Here is an 18813-nt window from a genome sequence, read left to right on the forward strand (position 1 = left end):
ACCACCCACCTCACCTGGGCCCGGCCCTCACCTGTGCTCGGCCCCGCCCCTGGGCCCCGCCCCTTCATCTATGCCAGGCCGGGCAGTGCCCGCTCTCAAAATGGCGGTGGCAGCTTCCCCTCAGCCTCCTCCTATTGGACGGAGCCGGAAGGCGGAGGGAGTTGATTGGCTGCGGGCCGGCAGAGCGGCGCTCCCGGATTGGGCGGCAGGCGGCGGCGCGCGGGCCGGCGGGCGGCGGCAGTCCCGGAGCGGCGCCATGTGGAGCGGGCACGGTGCGCGGGGCCGGGGGCCGCGGGGCCGCTCACCCGGGATGGCGGCAGCGCTGGGGAAGGGGGCTGTGTCCCTGCCACCACGTCACGGTCCCTCTCTCTCCCCCCTTAGGGAACTTCGATGGCGGGTACGGCAGCATGGGCGGCGCGGGGCTCCCGGGCGGCTACACGCAGTCCCCGGGCGGGTTCGGGTCGCCCGCCGGCGGCCAGGCGGAGAAGAAGCAGGTAGGCCGGGCGGGGGCCGCGGGACGGGCCCGGGGCCGGGCCTGGGTCCGGCTCTGACGGCCCCTCCGGCCCTCGCAGCGGAGCCGCTCGCAGAACATCGTGCCCTGCACCGTGTCGCAGCTGCTGGCGGCCGAGCAGGTCGACGAGACCTTCCGCATCTGCGACGTGGAGATCTCGCAGGTGAGCACTGGGACGGCCCCTTGGGGCGCACCCGGGGCGGTCCGAGTGTGACCCTTCCTCCTCCGCCGCAGGTGACCCTGGTGGGCATCGTGCGGCACGCCGAGAAGGCGCCCACCAACATCCTCTACAAGGTGGACGACATGACAGCAGCCCCCATGGACGTCAGGCAGTGGGTTGATACTGATGTAAGCACTGGATTTGCTATCAGCAGGCTTCTTTAGCGGCTTTGGGGAGCAGTGGGTGGAGAAAAGCTTTTTCTTTTTCTCCTCACTTTGGGGAAAGTTGATGGAGAATTATACAGTGTTTCGACTGGAAGGAACCTGTAAGGATCGTTGATGAACACCAACTCCCTACTTCCCACAGAGCTTTTTGAATCCAGAAGGTGTTGCTTTTCTGGAAAGTATTTTAGGAATAGCATGTCCCTGAAATCCAAAGGAGATGCTGCTGTAGCAGAGGTCACTGGTGCTGTATATGACTGTCTGCCTGTTTAGTATAGCTGAGTTCACCTGAACAGGGAGGGTAATCAGGCAGGAAGTTCAGCTGCCTTACTGGAAGTTTAGCGTGATGTAGGAATGCACATTGTTTGTGCTTGCTTGAGATGAGCCTGCTGTGCTAAGTTCCTTATTGTCATAATTGAGAAATGGAAACAGGAAACAGCAAACTTGTTTTTCCCTCTCTGTTAGGAGGCAGGAGGTGAGAATGTTGTGGTACCTCCAGGAACTTACGTTAAAGTAGCTGGTCACCTTCGGTCCTTCCAGGTAAGGTGATGATACCTGGGTGTGAGTCTTGTAGGACTTGTAGCACTTCACGTAGCACGTGTGGTGTAAATACTCAAATAATGGTTGTATGTGCGTTAAGGCAAGGTGCAGTTAATCCCCAGCTGGTTAGAGGAGTGACTCTGTCTCCATTGTCTTTCAAAATCACATCCCTCCCCCACTGCTTGCTTGCTCCCAGTGGGATGGGGGAATCAGAAGGGTCGAAGCAAAAAAACCCCATGAGTTCAGATAAAAGCAGTTTAATAAGTAAAGCAAAACAAGGAATTCATTCCACACTTCCCATGGACAGGAAGGTGTGCCTCTTCCTCCTTCTCTCACCAGTTTTATAACTGAGCATTACACTGGCTGGTCTGGGTTCTCCTGTGGGGCATGGGGGGCCCAGCTGTTTCCCCTCACAGCTCCTTGTCCCCTCCCAGTTTAATACTGGTGGAGCTGTGTGAGAAACAGGAAAGCCCTTGGCTCTGTGCAAGGGTTGGTGAGCAATGACTAAAACATCCCTGTATTACCAACACTGTTTCCAGCACAAGTCCAAAACCAGCCCATGCTACTGTACCCCAGCCAAAAGCAGCACAAGATGTAGGTCAGAAGGTTTTGGATGAGCTGCATGCAGAGAAGTTCTCTCCCCACTGCTGTCCCACATTCCTGGAGGAAATGGCTGGGTTGGCTGTTAGGCATCTTCATGTTCCTGTGCTGTAAATTGTTTTCTTTGTTTTGTGTTTGGCTTTTTTTTTCCCTCTGAAAGAATAAGAAGAGCTTGGTAGCATTTAAGATCATGCCTCTGGAAAATATGAATGAGTTCACCACACACATACTGGAAATTGTCAATGCACACATGATCCTCAGAAAAAATCTCATGGTATGTACAAAGACCCTGATTCCATTGTGGCCTTTGGTGACTGGTGATCTCCCAAAGAGGCACCTCTCACTGGGAAAATTCCCTCATTGTGGGGCTGGAGAGTTTAAAGCTGGGCAACACTGAAGGTGTAACAGGAGTCCTGGCTTCCTTGGAGAGAGATTGTAATGCAATCCACTTCCATGAGAAGCTATTTTTACACACTGGCTTGGAAATAACAGTGAGTCTTTAACTCTGCAGGCTTGGGCAGCCTGGCTAACCACAGCATTTCTATTCTCCTAATTCCAGTCAGCATCAAGAGTGCCACAGTCATTTCCCTCCACTGGGATCAGTGACATGGGGGGCTATGGAGGAGGTGGCAGCCTGCCAGTGAACGGGCTCACGGCGTACCAGAGCCAGGTGGGTGCCAGCAGCTCTTCTGGGAGCACAGCAGTGGCACCAGAGCTCCTCTGATGTCATCTGCTGTGGTTCTTGCTCATCCAGGTGCTGAACTTGATCAAAAGCTGCCACGTCCCAGAGGGGATGAGTCTACAAGACTTGAAGCTCCAGCTCCACGGTTTGAGTATGTCAACGATCAAGTAAGTGTGTGTAGAAATGAAGGATGCTATGGGAATCCAGGCAGTCCTTCCAGAGGCAGAGAGGACAGTGGACAAGCCCTGACTCTCACCTGTGAATCAGGGTGGGTGATTCAGGTGGTCCCAGCAGCACAGGAGCCAGAGCTTTTGAAGATTCACTGCCCTGAGTGAGCTGTTGCCATTGCTTTGCTCCTTGTTTTCAAAACAAGCTGTTTATGTACTGCAGTCCCTCAGTGGCATTTCTCCTGCTCAAAGAGTACCTTGCTCTCTGCACACTGATAAAAATCTAGGAATAGTCTCTTCTACTCCACTGTCTCTTACAACATCTTCTTGAGGTGTACCAAAGTTGTCATTACCTTCCATGACCTTTTTATGTTCTGTCCCCTCTGGAGCAGGGGACAGAACAGTGCCCCTGTTCAGTACCTGCCCTCTGGTAGGTACTCCCTAGGAAGTGCAGAGTGGTGACTCAAGCAGAGTCTGAGCTTCAGGGGGAGCACATTGCCATAGCTTTGGAGAAACTTCTGTCACTTACACTGCCCATGGGACAGAGACACCAAGAGCTTCCCTGGGCAGCTGCCAGGAGGGAACTGTGGGGATGGGGTCTGTAAATGAGAATCACCTGGCAGAAAGGTGATCACTTACCTCCCTTTGCTAACTAATTGCTAATTAGTTACCAGCTGTGGGGTTTTTCTTCAAGGCAAGCTGTGGAGTTCCTCAGCAGCGAGGGACACATCTACTCCACGGTGGATGATGATCACTACAAGTCAACAGATGCTGAGTAAAGTTCCTTCCATCTGATTTTAGTTCCAAGCAAATTTTTGTCCGTATTTCAAGATACCTTGCTGAGCTCTGTTACATGGAAGGTGACCTTTGCTCTTTGTGGGAAGTCCTGGTTACTGGGTGAATGCCAACTCCTTGGAATTCAAGGATGAGCAGGATGTGTGTGATTGTGGTAATTGGACCTGATTCTATGCTGTGACCATGTGACTGAAAGCATAAACAGGCATGGGAAAACTGAACTCCTCAAAGCTTCAGAGCTTTCACTTTGTTTTTGCTCCTTAGAGAGTCCCTGTTAGAAAGAAGAGCCTCTTTATGATTTGTCCTTTATTTCTAGAGCTGTTTCTCCTAACTCAGCTGCCATTCCATTTTCTTCATTAAGTGGGTAGCCAAGAGTAATCTTCCACTGATGTACAGCAATCATGAGAAGATGTTTTTAGTTTTTCGTTTGTGCATTTAAATCTATATTTGTACTAGAGCTGATCTTGTTAACTAGAGCTTTTGAACTTTTCCAATAAAATGTTAACTTGGGGCACCTTGCATTGTGTATGACTCTAGAGGCTTCTCTGCCTTGAAGAAGAAAACTGCTGACAAAACCTGGGGCTAAAAGCACAGCTCATACTTTCAGTTTAACTATTGTTATTTTTTCCTTAGCTTTTTACTTTTGAAGGTTCAAACTGAAGTGAATATCTGGCCAGTAAGAAATTAAATATTTGTACTACTGAAGAAAACAACGTGTATCAGTGTTCCAAATAGGGCCAGAACCAATTCTGCCATCAGAACAGCTGCTCTGCTGTGCAGTTGCTAAATGCCCAGGGAGGAGCCTGCTGGAAGAGCAGGGTGTGCACATAGGGCACAGTTCAGAGGGCTCTCAGTTCGGTGAGCTCTGGGTGTTTAGAAGCTCCAAGGGTACGACAGAGTTTCTGTTGCCGAGGTCTCATAAAGGCACCTGGCTTTGCAAAGGTGGTTCCTTGTGGGCTCATCCATGGGGCTGGCAGGGACACCCGGGGCCTCTGCTCTGCTCTGCCAGGAGTTGCTGCTGGGGCCCATCCCAGTGTCCTGCTTGGGTTCAGTGGCGCCTCTGCAGCCCGTGGTGCAGCTCTGGCTGAATCATGCAGCAGGTGTGTAACAGGTGAGCGCTTGGCTACAGCGTTCAGCATACCTAGAAGCCAAAAGTACTGTAATTTCCTTTTCGTAGGAGGTGTGACGGTTAGGAAGAAAATCCCTGAGGGTTTTTGGAAGTGAAGATGAGTGGAATTGCTTGCAGTCAGGAGAGCGATTGTGCAATTGGAGAAATGGCTGGGGACAGGACTGCGACGGCACCGGGAGCGGAGCCGGGGCTGCCAGCCCGGAGTGGTCACATAACCCGGGGGGGACACAGGGCCCGGGCGGGACACACGGCCCGGGGCTGCCGGTCCGGGGCGGTCCCACAGTCTGGGGTGGGGCTGTCGGTCCCGCTGCCCGGGACGGACACACAGCTCGCGGCGTTCCCACAGCCCGGGGCAGAGCTGCCGATCCGGGGCGGTCCCAGAGCCCGGGGCGGGCCCTGTCGGGGGTGGGTCCGGCCGGTGCCGGCGCCGCCACCGCCGGTTTCGGGCCGGGCCGCGGGGCCCCGATGTCTCCGCGAACAGCCCCGCCGCGCTTCGGGCCGCTGCAGTTGGCGCTGGCGGCGGCGGGGACGGCGGCGGCCACCCTGGACCTGTTCATGGACGGCTGGGTGGCGGCGCAGTACGCGCGGCGCGGCCACCCCGGCTGGGCCGCGCTGTCGCTGGCGGTGCTCGCCGCCGCCTCAGCCGCCGCCCAGGCCTGCAGCTGGCTCTGGCTGCGCTCCGACCCGCCCGCCCTGCGCCCCGCCGTGCCCGTGCTGCTGCTCGCCGCCCTGCACCTCCTACAGCTCGGCTTCTTCTTCAGGTACGGCAGCCCCGCACCGAGTTCACCGAGTTTCCCGCCCGCCGCGGTCCGCGCTCCGCCCCGGCCCTTCCCGGGATGGGGGCGAGCGGTGCCTCGGCTGTCGGCAGGGCCAGGAGGCTCCAGCACAGAGCGGTTCGGCCCAGCCCGGGCCGGAGCCGGATAAAGAGAGTGGTGGGAGCGAGGGAAGTTTCCCTCGGGCTCTGCTCTGTGTCCCGGGGCTGCTGCCGCTGCCCTCCGGACGAACGGAGCAGCGCCCCGAAACCTCGTCATGGCCTCGGGGCTCCCCCGGCACTTGAGGGGAGCAGCGAGGCCGAGCCGGGCGAAGGGAATAATCCAGGGAGATCGATGCTCAGTTTTTTATACTTGCATCGTGTGGCTGCTGTGGTGTGTGGTTTGGGCAGGGGGAAGGAGGGGTTTGGACACAAATCAGTGGGGTTTGATGTCCTGTCAGGAGTTTGCTGAGCTGTCAGGGCAGCGTGGGGACCAAGGTGTGCCTTGAGTGGCCCCTCACCACCAGCTGGTCCCACACAGGTGTCTCTATGCTCTGAAGGTGGGCTGGAGGGTGTGCTGGGCCAAGGCAGAGGAGGAGGATGAGAGGAGACACATGGCCTTCATCTCCCACGACATCAGCATGCTGCGTCTCTTCGAGACCTTCCTGGAGAACACCCCGCAGCTCACCCTGCTCCTCTACATTATCCTGCGGACAAACAAGGCTGAGCTCTCCCAGGGTGAGCGGCTGGGGCCAAGGGAGGGGGATGGTGCAGGCTTGGGTGGGGGAGATCGGAGAGGCTGTCCAGGGGCTGAAGGACCCAGCAAGACCCTTGTGTCATTCTGCTCCTGTGTCACTCCTTCCTTTGACATGTCACGCTATGGGGTGGACCCCTGTCCTGCACTCACATGCCCCAATGGACCATGCTGGGCTTGGGGTGGGGGGTTGAAGCTGTGGGACCGCTGTGGTCATTCTCTTATGTGCCCCGGGAGAGGCTGAGGGTGAGGTGAGGAATCAGGCACCTTCTGGGGAGTAGGGAGGTGCTGATGTTGGTATGGGTGAAGCACGCACTGAGCAGGGGCTGTGGTGCCCTTCCCAGGGTGGGGAGCAGGTATCACTGCAGGGAAATGGGGAGCCCAGCAACGTGGGAGCCAGCACTCAGCTGCCTGTGTGGGCTGAGGGCTTCCATGCCTGGGAGATGGGTTCTGCAGTGCTGTTCAATCCCAGCACTTCTTCCTCATCTTCTGAGCAAGGCCAGGCACCAGCCTCCTTGTCCTCAGGGAGGGCAGAATGCCAGGGGAGAGATGCAGGTGCTGATCCTCTGACCTTGACAGCAGCTGCTTTGTGAGCTGGGGGAAAACTCATTTTAGCAGTAGTGGGCAGGGAGAGGTTTGAGCCAGGCTGGGCCACCCCTTGGTCCCCCCTCAGCATTTTCACTGTGGTGGTGTTCACAGGGGTCCTGGGAAGAGCTGAGAACCTTGACTCCATGTTTCAGAAGGCTGATTTATTATTTTATGATATATATTATATTAAAAGAAAATTGTATACTAAAACTATACTAAAAGAATAGAAGAAAGGATTTCATCAGAAGGCTAGCAAGGAATAGAAAGGAATGGAATGATAATAAAATCTTGTGACTGACCAGAGAGTCCAAGACAGCTGGATTTTGATTAGTCATTAATTAGAAACAACCACATGAGACCAATCAAAGATGCAGCTGTTGCATTCCACAGCAGCGGATAATTATTGTTTACATTTCTTTTCTGAGGTCTCTCAGCTTCTTAGGAGAAAAGATCCTAGCAAAGGATTTTTCAGAGAATATGTCTGTGACATTTTCACCTGTGTGTTTGCAGGCCTGGGCATGGGCACGGCGTTCCTGTGTGTGTCCTGGTCTCTGCTGGATTACCACCAGTCCCTGCGCTCCTTCCTGCAGGACAAGTACGAGCTGAGCCTGGGCTCCTCCATCATTTACTTCCTCTGGAACCTCTTCCTCATCTGCCCCCGCATCCTGGCGCTGGCGCTCTTCGCGCTGCTCTGGCCCTACGGCGTGGCTGTCCACTTCTCCCTGGTGTGGCTGGCCCTGTTCCTCTGGGTCAGCCTGCAGGGCACAGACTTCATGGAGTCACCCGGCCCCGAGCAGCTTTACCGGGCCATGGTGGCCGTGATCCTGTACTTCAGCTGGTTCAATGTGGCGCGGGGGAGGACGCTGCACCGCAGCATCATCTACCACGGCTTCATGCTGGTGGACAGCACCCTGCTGGGCCTGGCCTGGCTCTGGGGCCGGGCTCCCGAGGAGGAGGAGCACTCATACCTCATCCCCGTGGTCTCTGCAGCCCTGCCCTGCTACCTGCTGGGGCTGGGGCTGAGGGTCACCTACTACAAGTGGCTGCACCCCAACGTGCAGGTGCAGCAGGAAGGCAGATACGACGAGGTGGATGCCAGTGGAGGCGGTGATGGGGTGGAGTTTCGCTCGTTTTTGGAGCCAGACCTGGTGAACAGGCGGATGCAGTGGCTGGCCCAGACCCACTTCTCCTTGTCCCAGCCAGCACAGCAGCACTTCCTAAATGGGGCTGCTGCTGTGGAGTCTGCTGTCTGAGGGCAGCTCCTCTAAAGGGACATGAGGGGAGAGGTAGACTTCTTGGTGTGCCCCTGGTTGTGCCCCCCAGGCTGTTGTTTTGGACAGCTGGAGGGAGCTGGCAGAAACCAGGGGTGCTGTGCAAACACCCAGTGAGTCCCATGGCACTCAGCATGGCTCCCATGGCTGTACCCTCAGGGAAAGCCACAGTGTGGGGAGTCCAGCACATTGCAGCATATGGCTGCACTGCTCTGTCAACTTTTCTTGTTATTTATTTGTAGCTTTTTCAAAAAAGAAAAATGAAAACAAGAGCACTGGTTTATTTTCTCTGTGCCTGCTGCTGCCACTGCTCTGCTGGGATATGGCTGGTGGGGCAGGGAGGATCTGTTTCCTCCATGGTTGTGGCTATCTGACCTTTCTGTTTCCAGCCAGGCTTTTCCTCCTTGCGTTAGTTTAGGTGTTAAGGTCAAAGCTCACCTGTTATCAGTGTGTTCAGGGAGGGATGGGGAGGGAGGCCTGTGCTGGGAGGAGTGGCTGCAGGGTGGCTCAGGGCTTGGACACCTCTTCCATTCCCACCACCACAGCCTGGGCAGGGCTCCCAAGGCCACAGCATTGCTCAGCCATTGGTGGCTGTTGGTGTGGTCAGCAATGGGGTCAGTGTGTGCCAGCTCCTGGGCACAGACACCCAGCACTCCCCAGGTGGGGCTGCCTCCACCCAGCCCCTGCCCTTTGCTGTTGCCCAGCTGGCAGCTGTGGCACATCCTGGCTGCCCACAGCACTGACCTTTGGCTCCTTCCCCTCACCTCCATCTCATCCCTCCCAGCAGCCCATCCCAGGAGGAAATTCCATACCAGGGAAGGCATCTGGATGCAGCTGGAGGAGCAGCTGAATTGCTGTTTCACAGCTGCTCCTGTGAGCAGCTCAGCCTGCCCAAGGCCAGCAGCACAGGGTAGGAGAGGGGTGTTGCCTTGTGCAAAAGAAAATGGGAAGGGAGTGGTTGGTGCAGGAAAACATTCAGCAGGAAAACACCTCAGCAGGGCCCAGGAGCAGGTCCCTGCCCCACTGGCTCCCCATGATTCCCCGGGATCATGGGGGCTCTGGTGGCTGCACTGTGACCTGTGGCACCCCAAATGCTCCTGGTGCTGCCAGGCCTGGTTTGAGCTGTCACAGGGGCAGAGAACAGGCTGAAGCAGTGACTATAGAAAATAAAGACTTTATTACTTTTTCCAGTTCACAGGACAGTTCCCATTACAGACCATGAACAGGCAAAGGCCCCACAGCCAGCAGCACCTGAGATCACCCCTCGTAGCAGAGCAACAGAGGTGCTGTGGGCTCCAGGGGTCCTGCTGCTTCCCACCAGTGCCAGCACAGAATCTCCCCAAGGGCTGTTGGAGGCAACAACTATTAGTGGATCAGGTGGTTTTTAAAGCCTCAGTGGCTGTGTTGAAGCTGAAGGGGAAGCCAGCAGCACCCAGGTAAGCTCAGGTGCTCTGGGCCTGCAGGCTGACTGTCCTTCAGGTGTTCAGGTTTGCTCTCCCATTACCCCCGACCTGACTGTAGCTGAACTGGTGACAGAGACAGGAGAAAATCAATGCTTGGACAGAGATGCTGTTCTTGCCTCAAAAGAGACAGGAAAAGGCTTAAATTCAGCCAGTAGAAGAAAAAATAAAATAGCCAGGTCACCCCTTTATTAACAAACACAGAAATGTACCATCAACCTCCTGTTATAAAAGTACTTTACATACATTCAAGGAAACATCATATAAATACCAGTATGAAATGTCAGTGGCTGCGAGTTCCACGCTCAGCTAAAATTTTACCAACATCTTAAAATTTCCTTAAAACATTTGAAGTAAACAAACACAAAGCACAGCCAGCTGCCAGGCAGCTCAGGCCTGCAGGTGCAGCACCTGCTGCCAGTGCCTGGGGAAACCCAGCCCCTCTCCAGCACAGCTCTGCTTCCCCCGGGAGCAAAGCTCGTGGGCTGCTCGGCCGTGCCGGTGGTGGGAGGTTAAGGCACAGGTTTTAATCCCAAATTCAGCCAGCTGGAGTGTGAGATATGCTCCCAACAGGCTGCTGCACAGGCTGGGACAGCTCTGCTTACAGGAGACCTTTGGATGGGCTGAGGGATGTTCAGCATCAGCACAGACTCTTCTGTGACTGAGTCCTGATCCTCTGGTGACACTTCCAGCCCTGGCAGCAATGAGGCTGCTCCTCACCACAGCTCTGGCACTTCCCAGGGGCCCCAGAGGAACTGGACTCTATGGGCCCAGCAGTAGGGGAGCTGGAGCTGCCTCAGCTGCCTTGAACAGGTGCAGACAGAGAACACCCCTGGGTGCTGCTCCCCTTTCCAAACCCACTGCTGAGCACTCCCAGCACAGCCTGTTTGTTCCCTGGGCTCCCTGTTTGTTCCTCACCCTCTGCTGAGCTGCCCAGTGACACCCACAGCAGACTCCTCAGACTTTGCTCATGGATGAGCAGCTCCCACACAGACACATGTTCCTGCTGCAGAGCTCCTGGGGAAATACACGGACCCAGTATCCACCTGGGATGCCAACACCTGGCCAGGAGCTGAATGGAAAGCAGATCACTCCTGACTCCAGTGACCACCCTGGAGAAAGAGAATCGCCTTTGATTCCAATTTAATTAATCTAAAAAACCCAAAAACAAATCTAAAGGGAAAGTGGAGCTGGTACCATGTCAAATAAACCTCCCAGGTGCAGTCCCTGAGCACGAGGTATCCAAACTCCTGGCTCTAGGCACCTTCTGCCCCTTGGTCACTGGAGCTGGCCCAGGATGCTCCCAGGGCACAGCAGAGTCTGTGCAGAGCTGGCCCAGCAGCTCCCCCTGCACTGATGGAAATTAACCCTCAGTAATTAAAGCCATGAAAGGAATGCAGCAAACACACCCTGCCTGTAAGGGCACAGCAAAGGGGTCAGTGTCCTCCCTGCAGTGCCAGACTTTCAGCCCAGTCTCCCAATGGCTGATGTGGGGCTGATGACCATGATCTGGAGGGGTCACAGGTCTGGCTCTGCAGGAGCAGCAGCAGCAGCAGGTTCTGGGCACAGCACACTCCTGTCCTCAGGGCTGATCTGGTGCCATCAGGGTACAAGGGGGAGACCCCCAAACACAGCCTGAGTTGGCACAAGAGCAGCCCCTGTGCCAGCCCCAGTCCTTGCTGGCTGTTCCTGGCCAGGGCAGCTGCAGGTCACTGACTCCAGCCTCTGTTCTGAGACAGTTGCAGAAAAATCAGCATCACCATCCCTCCCAAGTGCTCCATGCTGCCAAGTCACAGTGTCTTAGAAAATTAAGTCCCTCTTAACAAGGCATTTGTTTGTCACTATGTAGTTAGGCTAATGCAAAGAATATAAGAAAATTGAATCTGATTCTACTAAAAGGAACTTACAAATAGGATCAGGAACACAGAGGTGAAGGTTATACCATAGCCAGAGTCTTCTCTGCAACATTCATGAGGATTTAGGAATTAGATTATTCCTAGTCCAGGTGAGGACTCAGTTCACATCTGAGCAGTCTGCACCAGTCTGCTGTACCTGATGTTCACAGGCAATTTCATTTTTCTTTGCATGGAAAATCTGTGGGATCTACAGTCCAAAGGCTGAAATCCAGTGATCTCCTGCTGGCTAAAAGGGCTTCTGCACACATGGACTAGAAGCCACTGGGATCAATTCAGAACACCAATACTTGCCTCTACAAGGAACCACATATTCCAGAAGCATTCCCTTACCTTTATATTTTCCAGTAATCCCACACTGAGGAAATAACATAAGGACATTGTAATAAATTAACTGTTTTGAACACCCAGGGAAGGAGAGAGGACACATTTTACAGCAATAGAGGTATTTTTGACATTTTCATTAATATTTCCTATGAAAAAAAAAACCCATAGCTCTTCGGCTTTGCAAAACAAGGGAGGTTTAAGCTCTGCCATCAGCGTTTTCCTATAAAAATAAATTTTTGTGTTTACTTGGGTTCTACAACTAAGCTGAATAGAAAGAAGAAGGCTCTTACACATAAATCTGCTGTTTGATGGCCCCTCCCTCTGGAGGCCAGAGGCATTCAGCTGGCTCTGTAAGTCCCTTCTGCAGACAAGCTCTAGCCCTGCTGAGTCCAGGGCTTCTTCACAGGACACCTTGACTTGGCAGGGCCGCTGCTCCCGAGGAACACCTGCTGTCATATTCCACTGTACAGTTTGCATTAGGTATGTTTTCTTCATCAAGCTGAAAGGTGAGTCCCCAAACACGTGAGATTTCTGTCCCCCCAGAAATGGAGAGGGCTGGCGGGAGCTGCAGTCGCGTCTTTGCTCCAGCTTCTTACAGGAAGTCCAACTCGAGGGCTTGGTGAAGGGACACGAGGTCAGCGTGATTTGTGATCCTCCAGAATGGCATGTTGTGCTGTAAAGAGAGAGGACAGCCAGGTTTATGCAGGGATTCCCAGCTGAGCTGGAAGCAGGCAGGGGTGGAGCTGCAGGGCTGTGCAGTGTGGTGGTTCTGAGCTCACCACTCTCAGGACAGACCTCAGCCGTGTGCACATCTGTATCTGGAGCCCATCTTATGTGCACAGCTGTGTGTGACAGGCACCAGCACTGTCTGTCAGCTGCTCACAATGGAAACCTTGGCTGGGAGCTGCTGCTGCAGCCAGGAATGCCTGTCCAGGGCTGACAGCTCTGGCACATGTGTGTGAAGCCTGCAGAGTCAAGGTCCCTGACAGTCATGTTTGCACTTCACTACTAATGAGCACAACTGAACAACTCATCCAGGCCTGTCCAAACCGATCAATCTCTCTGCTCCTTGTCTGTAATCAGCCTAATGGCAGGTGCTGCATTGACCTGCTGCTGTTCCTGAGCCCTGACTCCTCCAAGCTCCTGAGAAACTGCAATATCCTGATAGCCACAGGCTATGATCAGCATACAGAACCACAGAATCATCAAGGGTGGAAGGGACATCCAAGATTGTCACCATGGTATTTTCTGAAAAATCCTCTTAACCCAGGATTTTCTCCTGGGAAGCTGAGAGGCCTCAGAAAAGAATGAAAACAATAATTATCTGATTGCTTGGGAATGTGGTCTGGAGATCATTTACCAACAGGTGCATCTTTGATTGGTTCCATGTGAATTGTTTTGAATTAATGACCAATCACCATCAGCTGTGTCAGACTCTGAGGAGTCAGTCACGAGCTCTCATGATCATTCTTGTTAAGCCTTCTGATGTATCCCTCCTCTTTCTTTAGTATGGTTCTAGTATATTAATTTCATAATATATGACATGATAACTATGATATTGTAATGATATGATAATGACATGATAACTATATGATATTGAAATAATATGATATGATATTATATGATTAATATAATATAATATAATATAATATAATATATCAGCCTTCTGAGAAATTCTCATCTCTCACCTCGTCCTGGGGACCTCACAACACCACACAAGATCACTGAGTCCAAGCTTTCAACATGCTACATCCAACATGCTACACTAAGACACTGCTGACAGGGACAGTGTCATATGCAATCCTAAGCAACAGTAAAAGAGAAACTTTAAACATGCAGGGGCCAGAAAACTGCCCATCTTAACACAAACACAATGGAAGATCTCTTGCATCAAAGGCAAACTTTGCTCCTGGCTGCCCTGGCCTGAAGAGTTCAGCCTTGGAAGGAGAGTCCTTGTAGGGAAAGGCTGGCAGGGAGCTCCCCTTGCACTGCCCCAGCTCTGCAGTCACACCCACCTGCTTGGCTGCCACCTCCTCGTCACGGCCATCTCCGATCACCACGTACGTGACCTTCTTCCCAAACCGCGACACGATCCTCTCAAAGCAGCTCTCCTTACCTGCCAAAGACAGGAGAAACAGAGCCTCAATAGCTCCCTTCCTCCCAGTACAGAAACACTTCTTGTCTTGCTGGGCAGGGGTAGCACCCAGTTCAGCTCCCAAAGCCAGAAGTGAATCACAGCATGAGCAGCTCAGCTGCAGAAATGGCATTTCCCCTTGTAAAGATCCCAGCTAACCCTCAGCAGATGGCTCAATGCCAGACTTGGCACACTCCCTTACCTATTTTTGTAGCACTATAAATATTTTCAATGGGAAACACCTCGCCCAATCCATACAGAAGAACTTTGGCAAGAGCTGGCATCAGCTGGGTGGTTGTGATCAGGATGTTCTCACAGTTTTTTCTGAAAGAAGAAAAACACTTGTAACAGCACATCTACAGGCAGTGGTGCCAGGACTGCTCCAGGCAGTCTGATCAGCTTCCCCAGCTGCCATGTGCTTTGCTGTCCTGCTTTCAGGAGGCATTTTAGGACAAGTTCTGCAATTTTTACTTGTTTACTTCTGGCAGAATTCCCTGTCAGAAAAACCATTTGGTGAGCATGGGGAACTTGCTAATTACAGGTGTTGCAGCAGAGAAACAGGTGAATTTCTGCCCTCAGTCACTTGGCAGCAGTGTGACAGGGGCAGTGCCCAGCACAGTGCTGCACCTCAGGGCCAGAAAGGGCTGAGAAAGCCTCACATGCACTTCCAGGTTCCATACCTGGACTGGATGAGCAGCAGGGATTTTAATGCAGTTTCCAGCCAGGAATCTGTCAGCACTTCTATGTCAGTCCTCAGTCTCTGCAGAGCTTCCCTCTTCTGTGGGCTAAGCAGGCCTGCAAGGTGAGGAACACGTGTTTGCCTGGCAAGTGTGACACAGGGAGGGCTGTCCCCCAGTGCTCTGCAATAAATAACACAACTGCCTGCAACAGATAACTGCCTGCTCTGCAATAAACAATACAAGAATGAGCCCAGACATCCATCCAGGACTCTGACCATGGACACTGGGCAGAGACTTATCTGCAATTATATCAAAGCATTTTTTCAGGATACCAAGACACTCCTCTTGTACAAAGCACTTGCAGTAGCAGGGGTCCAAGGCCACAGAGCAGGGGAAGGAGCTCCTACAGTCTCTCTCTCTCTTTCTGCTTTCCAAGGACCCTTTCCACTTTAAGCCCTTTTATATATCTTTTTTTTTTAACTACCCCCCCTTATTTTATTCCCATGCTTGTAATTGCTTTTAGATATAATTTTCTTCAAGCCTCCAGTTTTGAATTAAAAGCAGACAGAAGTGAAGCCCATTTCTGCTCCTGACAGTAAACACAGCAAGAAAGGAGCACATGGAGCCTGCACATCCCTCCAATGTCCATCCATGAGGTTTGAGCCCCCCTCACTGCAGCCTTCTGCTACACTGAGGCCACAGAGGGACCCACAGCAGGCTGCACTGACAGCTGCTTCATCATGTAACTTCCCACAGGTCCTGAAAAACTCTGCATCCATGTTTCCCATAAGCAAAATATGAAATCATGATCTGATCCTCCCACAAGAAATCAGGTAACTGCAGCACACTGAACTGCAGACCTATACTGGCAGATTTTTAAGGCTGAAAGTTGTAACTTTGAACAGCTGGTTTTTAGAAAATATGTCCCAAAAAAAACCATTTATCAAGGTTTTTGTGTAGGCAAAGAGTACCCAAGCCCACAAGGAACCAGGCCAAGCCACCCTACCAGGTGAGCTGCTCCAGCAAGGTTCCTTTTCCAGGGATGGCAATGCCAAGATTCAGACTAAACAGAAAATTCATCTCCATTTGCTCACTATGGTTTGCATGATTATGACTGCTTTGGAGTTGGAAGCAAAACTAGAAGGCCTTAAGTGACTTTGTGGAGAGAGAGCAGAGAAGTCCTATCAAACTGTGGCTTTAAGTGACTTTGTGGAGAGAGAGCAGAGAAGTCCTATCTAACTGTGGATTTAAGTGACTTTGTGGAGAGAGAGCAGAGAAGTCCTATCTAACTGTGGATTTAAGTGACTTTGTGGAGAGAGAGCAGAGAAGTCCTATCTAACTGTGGATTTAAGTGACTTTGTGGAGAGAGAGCAGAGAAGTCCTATCTAACTGTGGATTTAAGTGACTTTGTGGAGAGAGAGCAGAGAAGTCCTATCTAACTGTGGGCCTGACAGCCCAGGGGTGACCACTGTATTTCCTGACAATGGCATGAGCAAAGGCAGACTTTGTGGAGACATGAATGAGAGCTCCTGAGCAGCAGGGCAAATTCAGGCCACAGCTGAGCAGAGTGCCAGGCAGCCTTTCACACCCAATTAGCAAAGGGAAGCTATCTGCACCAAGGCTTTTGCCACAAGGACTGAGTGCCCATCCTTATCTCCACATAAATCACAGCCTGCTCTGGGGCACACTGCTCAGTTTTGGAAGTACCCTCGTGGGAATTTGATCCCAGTTAGCACTAGGAGAATGCTTTACTCCTCATGTCCCACACCAGGAAAGCCAAAGCTCTGAGGAAGGCTGGAGTCTGGCCCCTCCTCAGTGCAGTGCCCGCTCACCTCCGACGTTGGTTTTGTATTTGTTGTAGATCTCGCGCACCCTGCGGTAGCGAAAGGCCAATTTCCTCATCCAGTCCACGCCTGCACACCCACCGAGGAGCTGTGGTTGGCAGTGCTGCCCGAGCCACTGAACCCATCCGTGGAGAAGTTGTAGTTGCTGTTCCAGGAAAGCAGATGTGTTAGGTGTGTCACTGACACGTTTTCTGAAAAATACCTTTGCTAGGATTTTCTCCTGAGAAGCTGAGAGGGCTCAGAAACAAAATGGAAGCAATAATTATCTGATTGCTTGGAATGTGGTTTGGAGGTTGCTTACCAACAGGTGCATCTTTGACTGGTTCCATGTGGGTTGTTTTTACTTGATGACCAATCATGGTCCAGCTGTGTCAGACTCTCTTTTATTATTCATTTTTTTCTAGCCTTCTGATGTCTCCTTTCTTCTATTCTCTTACTATAGTTATAGTATATCATTTTCTTTTAATATAATATATATCATAAAATAATAAAGCAGCCTTCTGAAACACGGAGTCAAGATTCTCATCTCTTCCCTTGTCCTTGGGGCCCTCACACCCACATTAGGTGTGCCACAGCAGCAGAACTACTGAGGCATTTCTGGTGAGGCTGTGATGGCAGCAGCTGGAGAACACCTCAGAGAGGAGCTGCACAAGCACCCTGGCATCTGGAGAGCAGAGCCTGGCTCCTGTGGGAATGCTGACACCCAGCTGCTGCACTGATACCACTCCCTTCACACCTTCCACTACAAAACCTTCCTTTATTCCTTGGCTGCTCACTCCTCTGCCATACAGAGCATCCTTCCCACTGACCCCTTCCTCATCCTCAGCACATCTTCCAAACACAGCATCCATACCCTTCCATCACAACTGCAGCTCCACAAGCAGATGAGCTGCTTCACCAGTTTATAACTGCAGAAATCAAGTCCTGCTTCACCACTTTCCCTGTATTTCTTTCTCCCTGACACACCTTTCTCAGACTTTTTCATGAGCCAGCTCAGCTCAGTAAAAAACCTTCCTCCCCCTGTTTGATAGTGAGCACCATAAGCTCCCAGAGGGATGCAAACCACAGGGGGACTTCCAAAGGTCAAGATCAGGGAATCACAGAATGGTTCAGGTTGGATAGGACCTTCAAGATCATCTCATTCTAAACCTCTGCCATAGGCAGGGACTTTTTCCACTAATCTAATTAGAGTAACCATTAGATTAGGTTACTAATCTAATGCTGTCATCAGGAGATCTGAAGTGCTGATTTTCCATTCCTCATTTGTCACTGAGCACAGAGGCAGCATTCAACAGTGGCCAATGTAATTCACAATATCATTTCAAAACTCTTAATGCTCTTTAGGTCTTCAAAGAAATGTCCCCCAGCAAACAAACACTGTGCCAGGTTTCATTCCCTGGAACAATGCTGAGCTCCATCCCTGAACCCCATCTGCATTTGAAGTCTTCACAAAACCTGATTACATCAGCAATACATTTCCTGCATTCATCAGTACAACCTTAGATCCTGGCCATTGTCATCAGATGCCACATCTTCTATGTGTACCTGGTCACACTCCTGTTAAAGACAAAAAAAACCCAAAAATAAAGTCATGTTGTGGTAATCCAGAAACACACTGACATTTACAGACTAAAGAAACTGTGATAAAAACCAATCCCTTCACACTTCCCAACAGCAACAAGCCATGCCACACTGCCAAGTGCTCACCAGTCCAGAAATGCAAATCCAGGATGGATCAGACATCACTCTTTTTATTTGTACAGCTTCAAGCAAAAACCCAGCAGAAACTGAGAGAGCTCCTGACACTGGAAGGCTGCAGAATTCCCCTCAGCTAAGAGTGCCCCCCTGATTTGGCTGTGCTTACAACAAGCAGTAGAGGCTCTGGAGCACAGAGCCCTCAGAGAATGAAGTGTAATTGTGACATGATAACGTGGAGTTCTGCCTTTCAAACACATTTGCCATGTACCTCCAAGTCATTGAAAAACAAGTGAGTATCAGCAACTTCAAAAATCATCTCCTCCATGGACAGACCTGAGCCAATCACTAGAGTTGGATCCTGGAAAAACACAAAAAGAAAATGTTAATGCACTGTGGATACAGGCAGGAGGGAATTGTCATGAATCTCTCATCAGTTAAATTGCAGAGTTTTCCACTGTATATCAAACCTGGCATAATTCCAGCTACATTCAATGGTGTTAACTGCAATTTCCCTAGTATTTTAAACAACTGAATTAAAAAACCAAAACCACCAAACACTTTAGTGCCCCACAGGAGAGACTGTTACAT

The 18813-nt window shown here is 51.8% G+C and overlaps 3 protein-coding genes across 3 annotated transcripts in view; 2 read left to right on the top strand and 1 right to left on the bottom strand.

Annotated features, from left to right (window-relative positions):
- The first annotated feature begins 234 nt into the window (after positions 1 to 234).
- Positions 235 to 4195, top strand: RPA2 (replication protein A2). Its single transcript, XM_036397260.1, has 9 exons — positions 235 to 272; positions 382 to 494; positions 573 to 674; positions 746 to 859; positions 1358 to 1432; positions 2193 to 2306; positions 2592 to 2702; positions 2787 to 2881; positions 3576 to 4195. Exons 1-9 carry the CDS (start codon positions 257 to 259, stop codon positions 3658 to 3660), a joined length of 825 nt encoding a protein of 274 aa, XP_036253153.1. The 5' UTR covers positions 235 to 256; the 3' UTR covers positions 3661 to 4195.
- A 1062-nt stretch (positions 4196 to 5257) lies between these two features.
- XKR8 (XK related 8) lies at positions 5258 to 8457 on the top strand. Its single transcript, XM_036397138.1, has 3 exons — positions 5258 to 5566; positions 6098 to 6294; positions 7409 to 8457. The coding sequence occupies exons 1-3, from the start codon at positions 5271 to 5273 to the stop codon at positions 8149 to 8151; spliced, it is 1236 nt and encodes a 411-aa protein (XP_036253031.1). The 5' UTR covers positions 5258 to 5270; the 3' UTR covers positions 8152 to 8457.
- Positions 8458 to 9327: 870 nt separating this feature from the next.
- Positions 9328 to 18813, bottom strand: part of EYA3 (EYA transcriptional coactivator and phosphatase 3) — a 41550-nt gene continuing 32064 nt past the window's right edge. Inside the window, 8 exon segments of the mRNA XM_036396939.1 lie at positions 9328 to 12542; positions 13885 to 13985; positions 14206 to 14327; positions 14684 to 14798; positions 16516 to 16599; positions 16602 to 16672; positions 18026 to 18084; positions 18494 to 18583. Coding sequence (XP_036252832.1) covers positions 12462 to 12542; positions 13885 to 13985; positions 14206 to 14327; positions 14684 to 14798; positions 16516 to 16599; positions 16602 to 16672; positions 18026 to 18084; positions 18494 to 18583 — 723 coding nt within the window. The 3' untranslated portion in view covers positions 9328 to 12461.

This window comes from Molothrus ater, chromosome 24 (genome assembly GCF_012460135.2).
Source record: "Molothrus ater isolate BHLD 08-10-18 breed brown headed cowbird chromosome 24, BPBGC_Mater_1.1, whole genome shotgun sequence".
Taxonomy (NCBI): Eukaryota; Metazoa; Chordata; class Aves; order Passeriformes; family Icteridae; genus Molothrus; species Molothrus ater.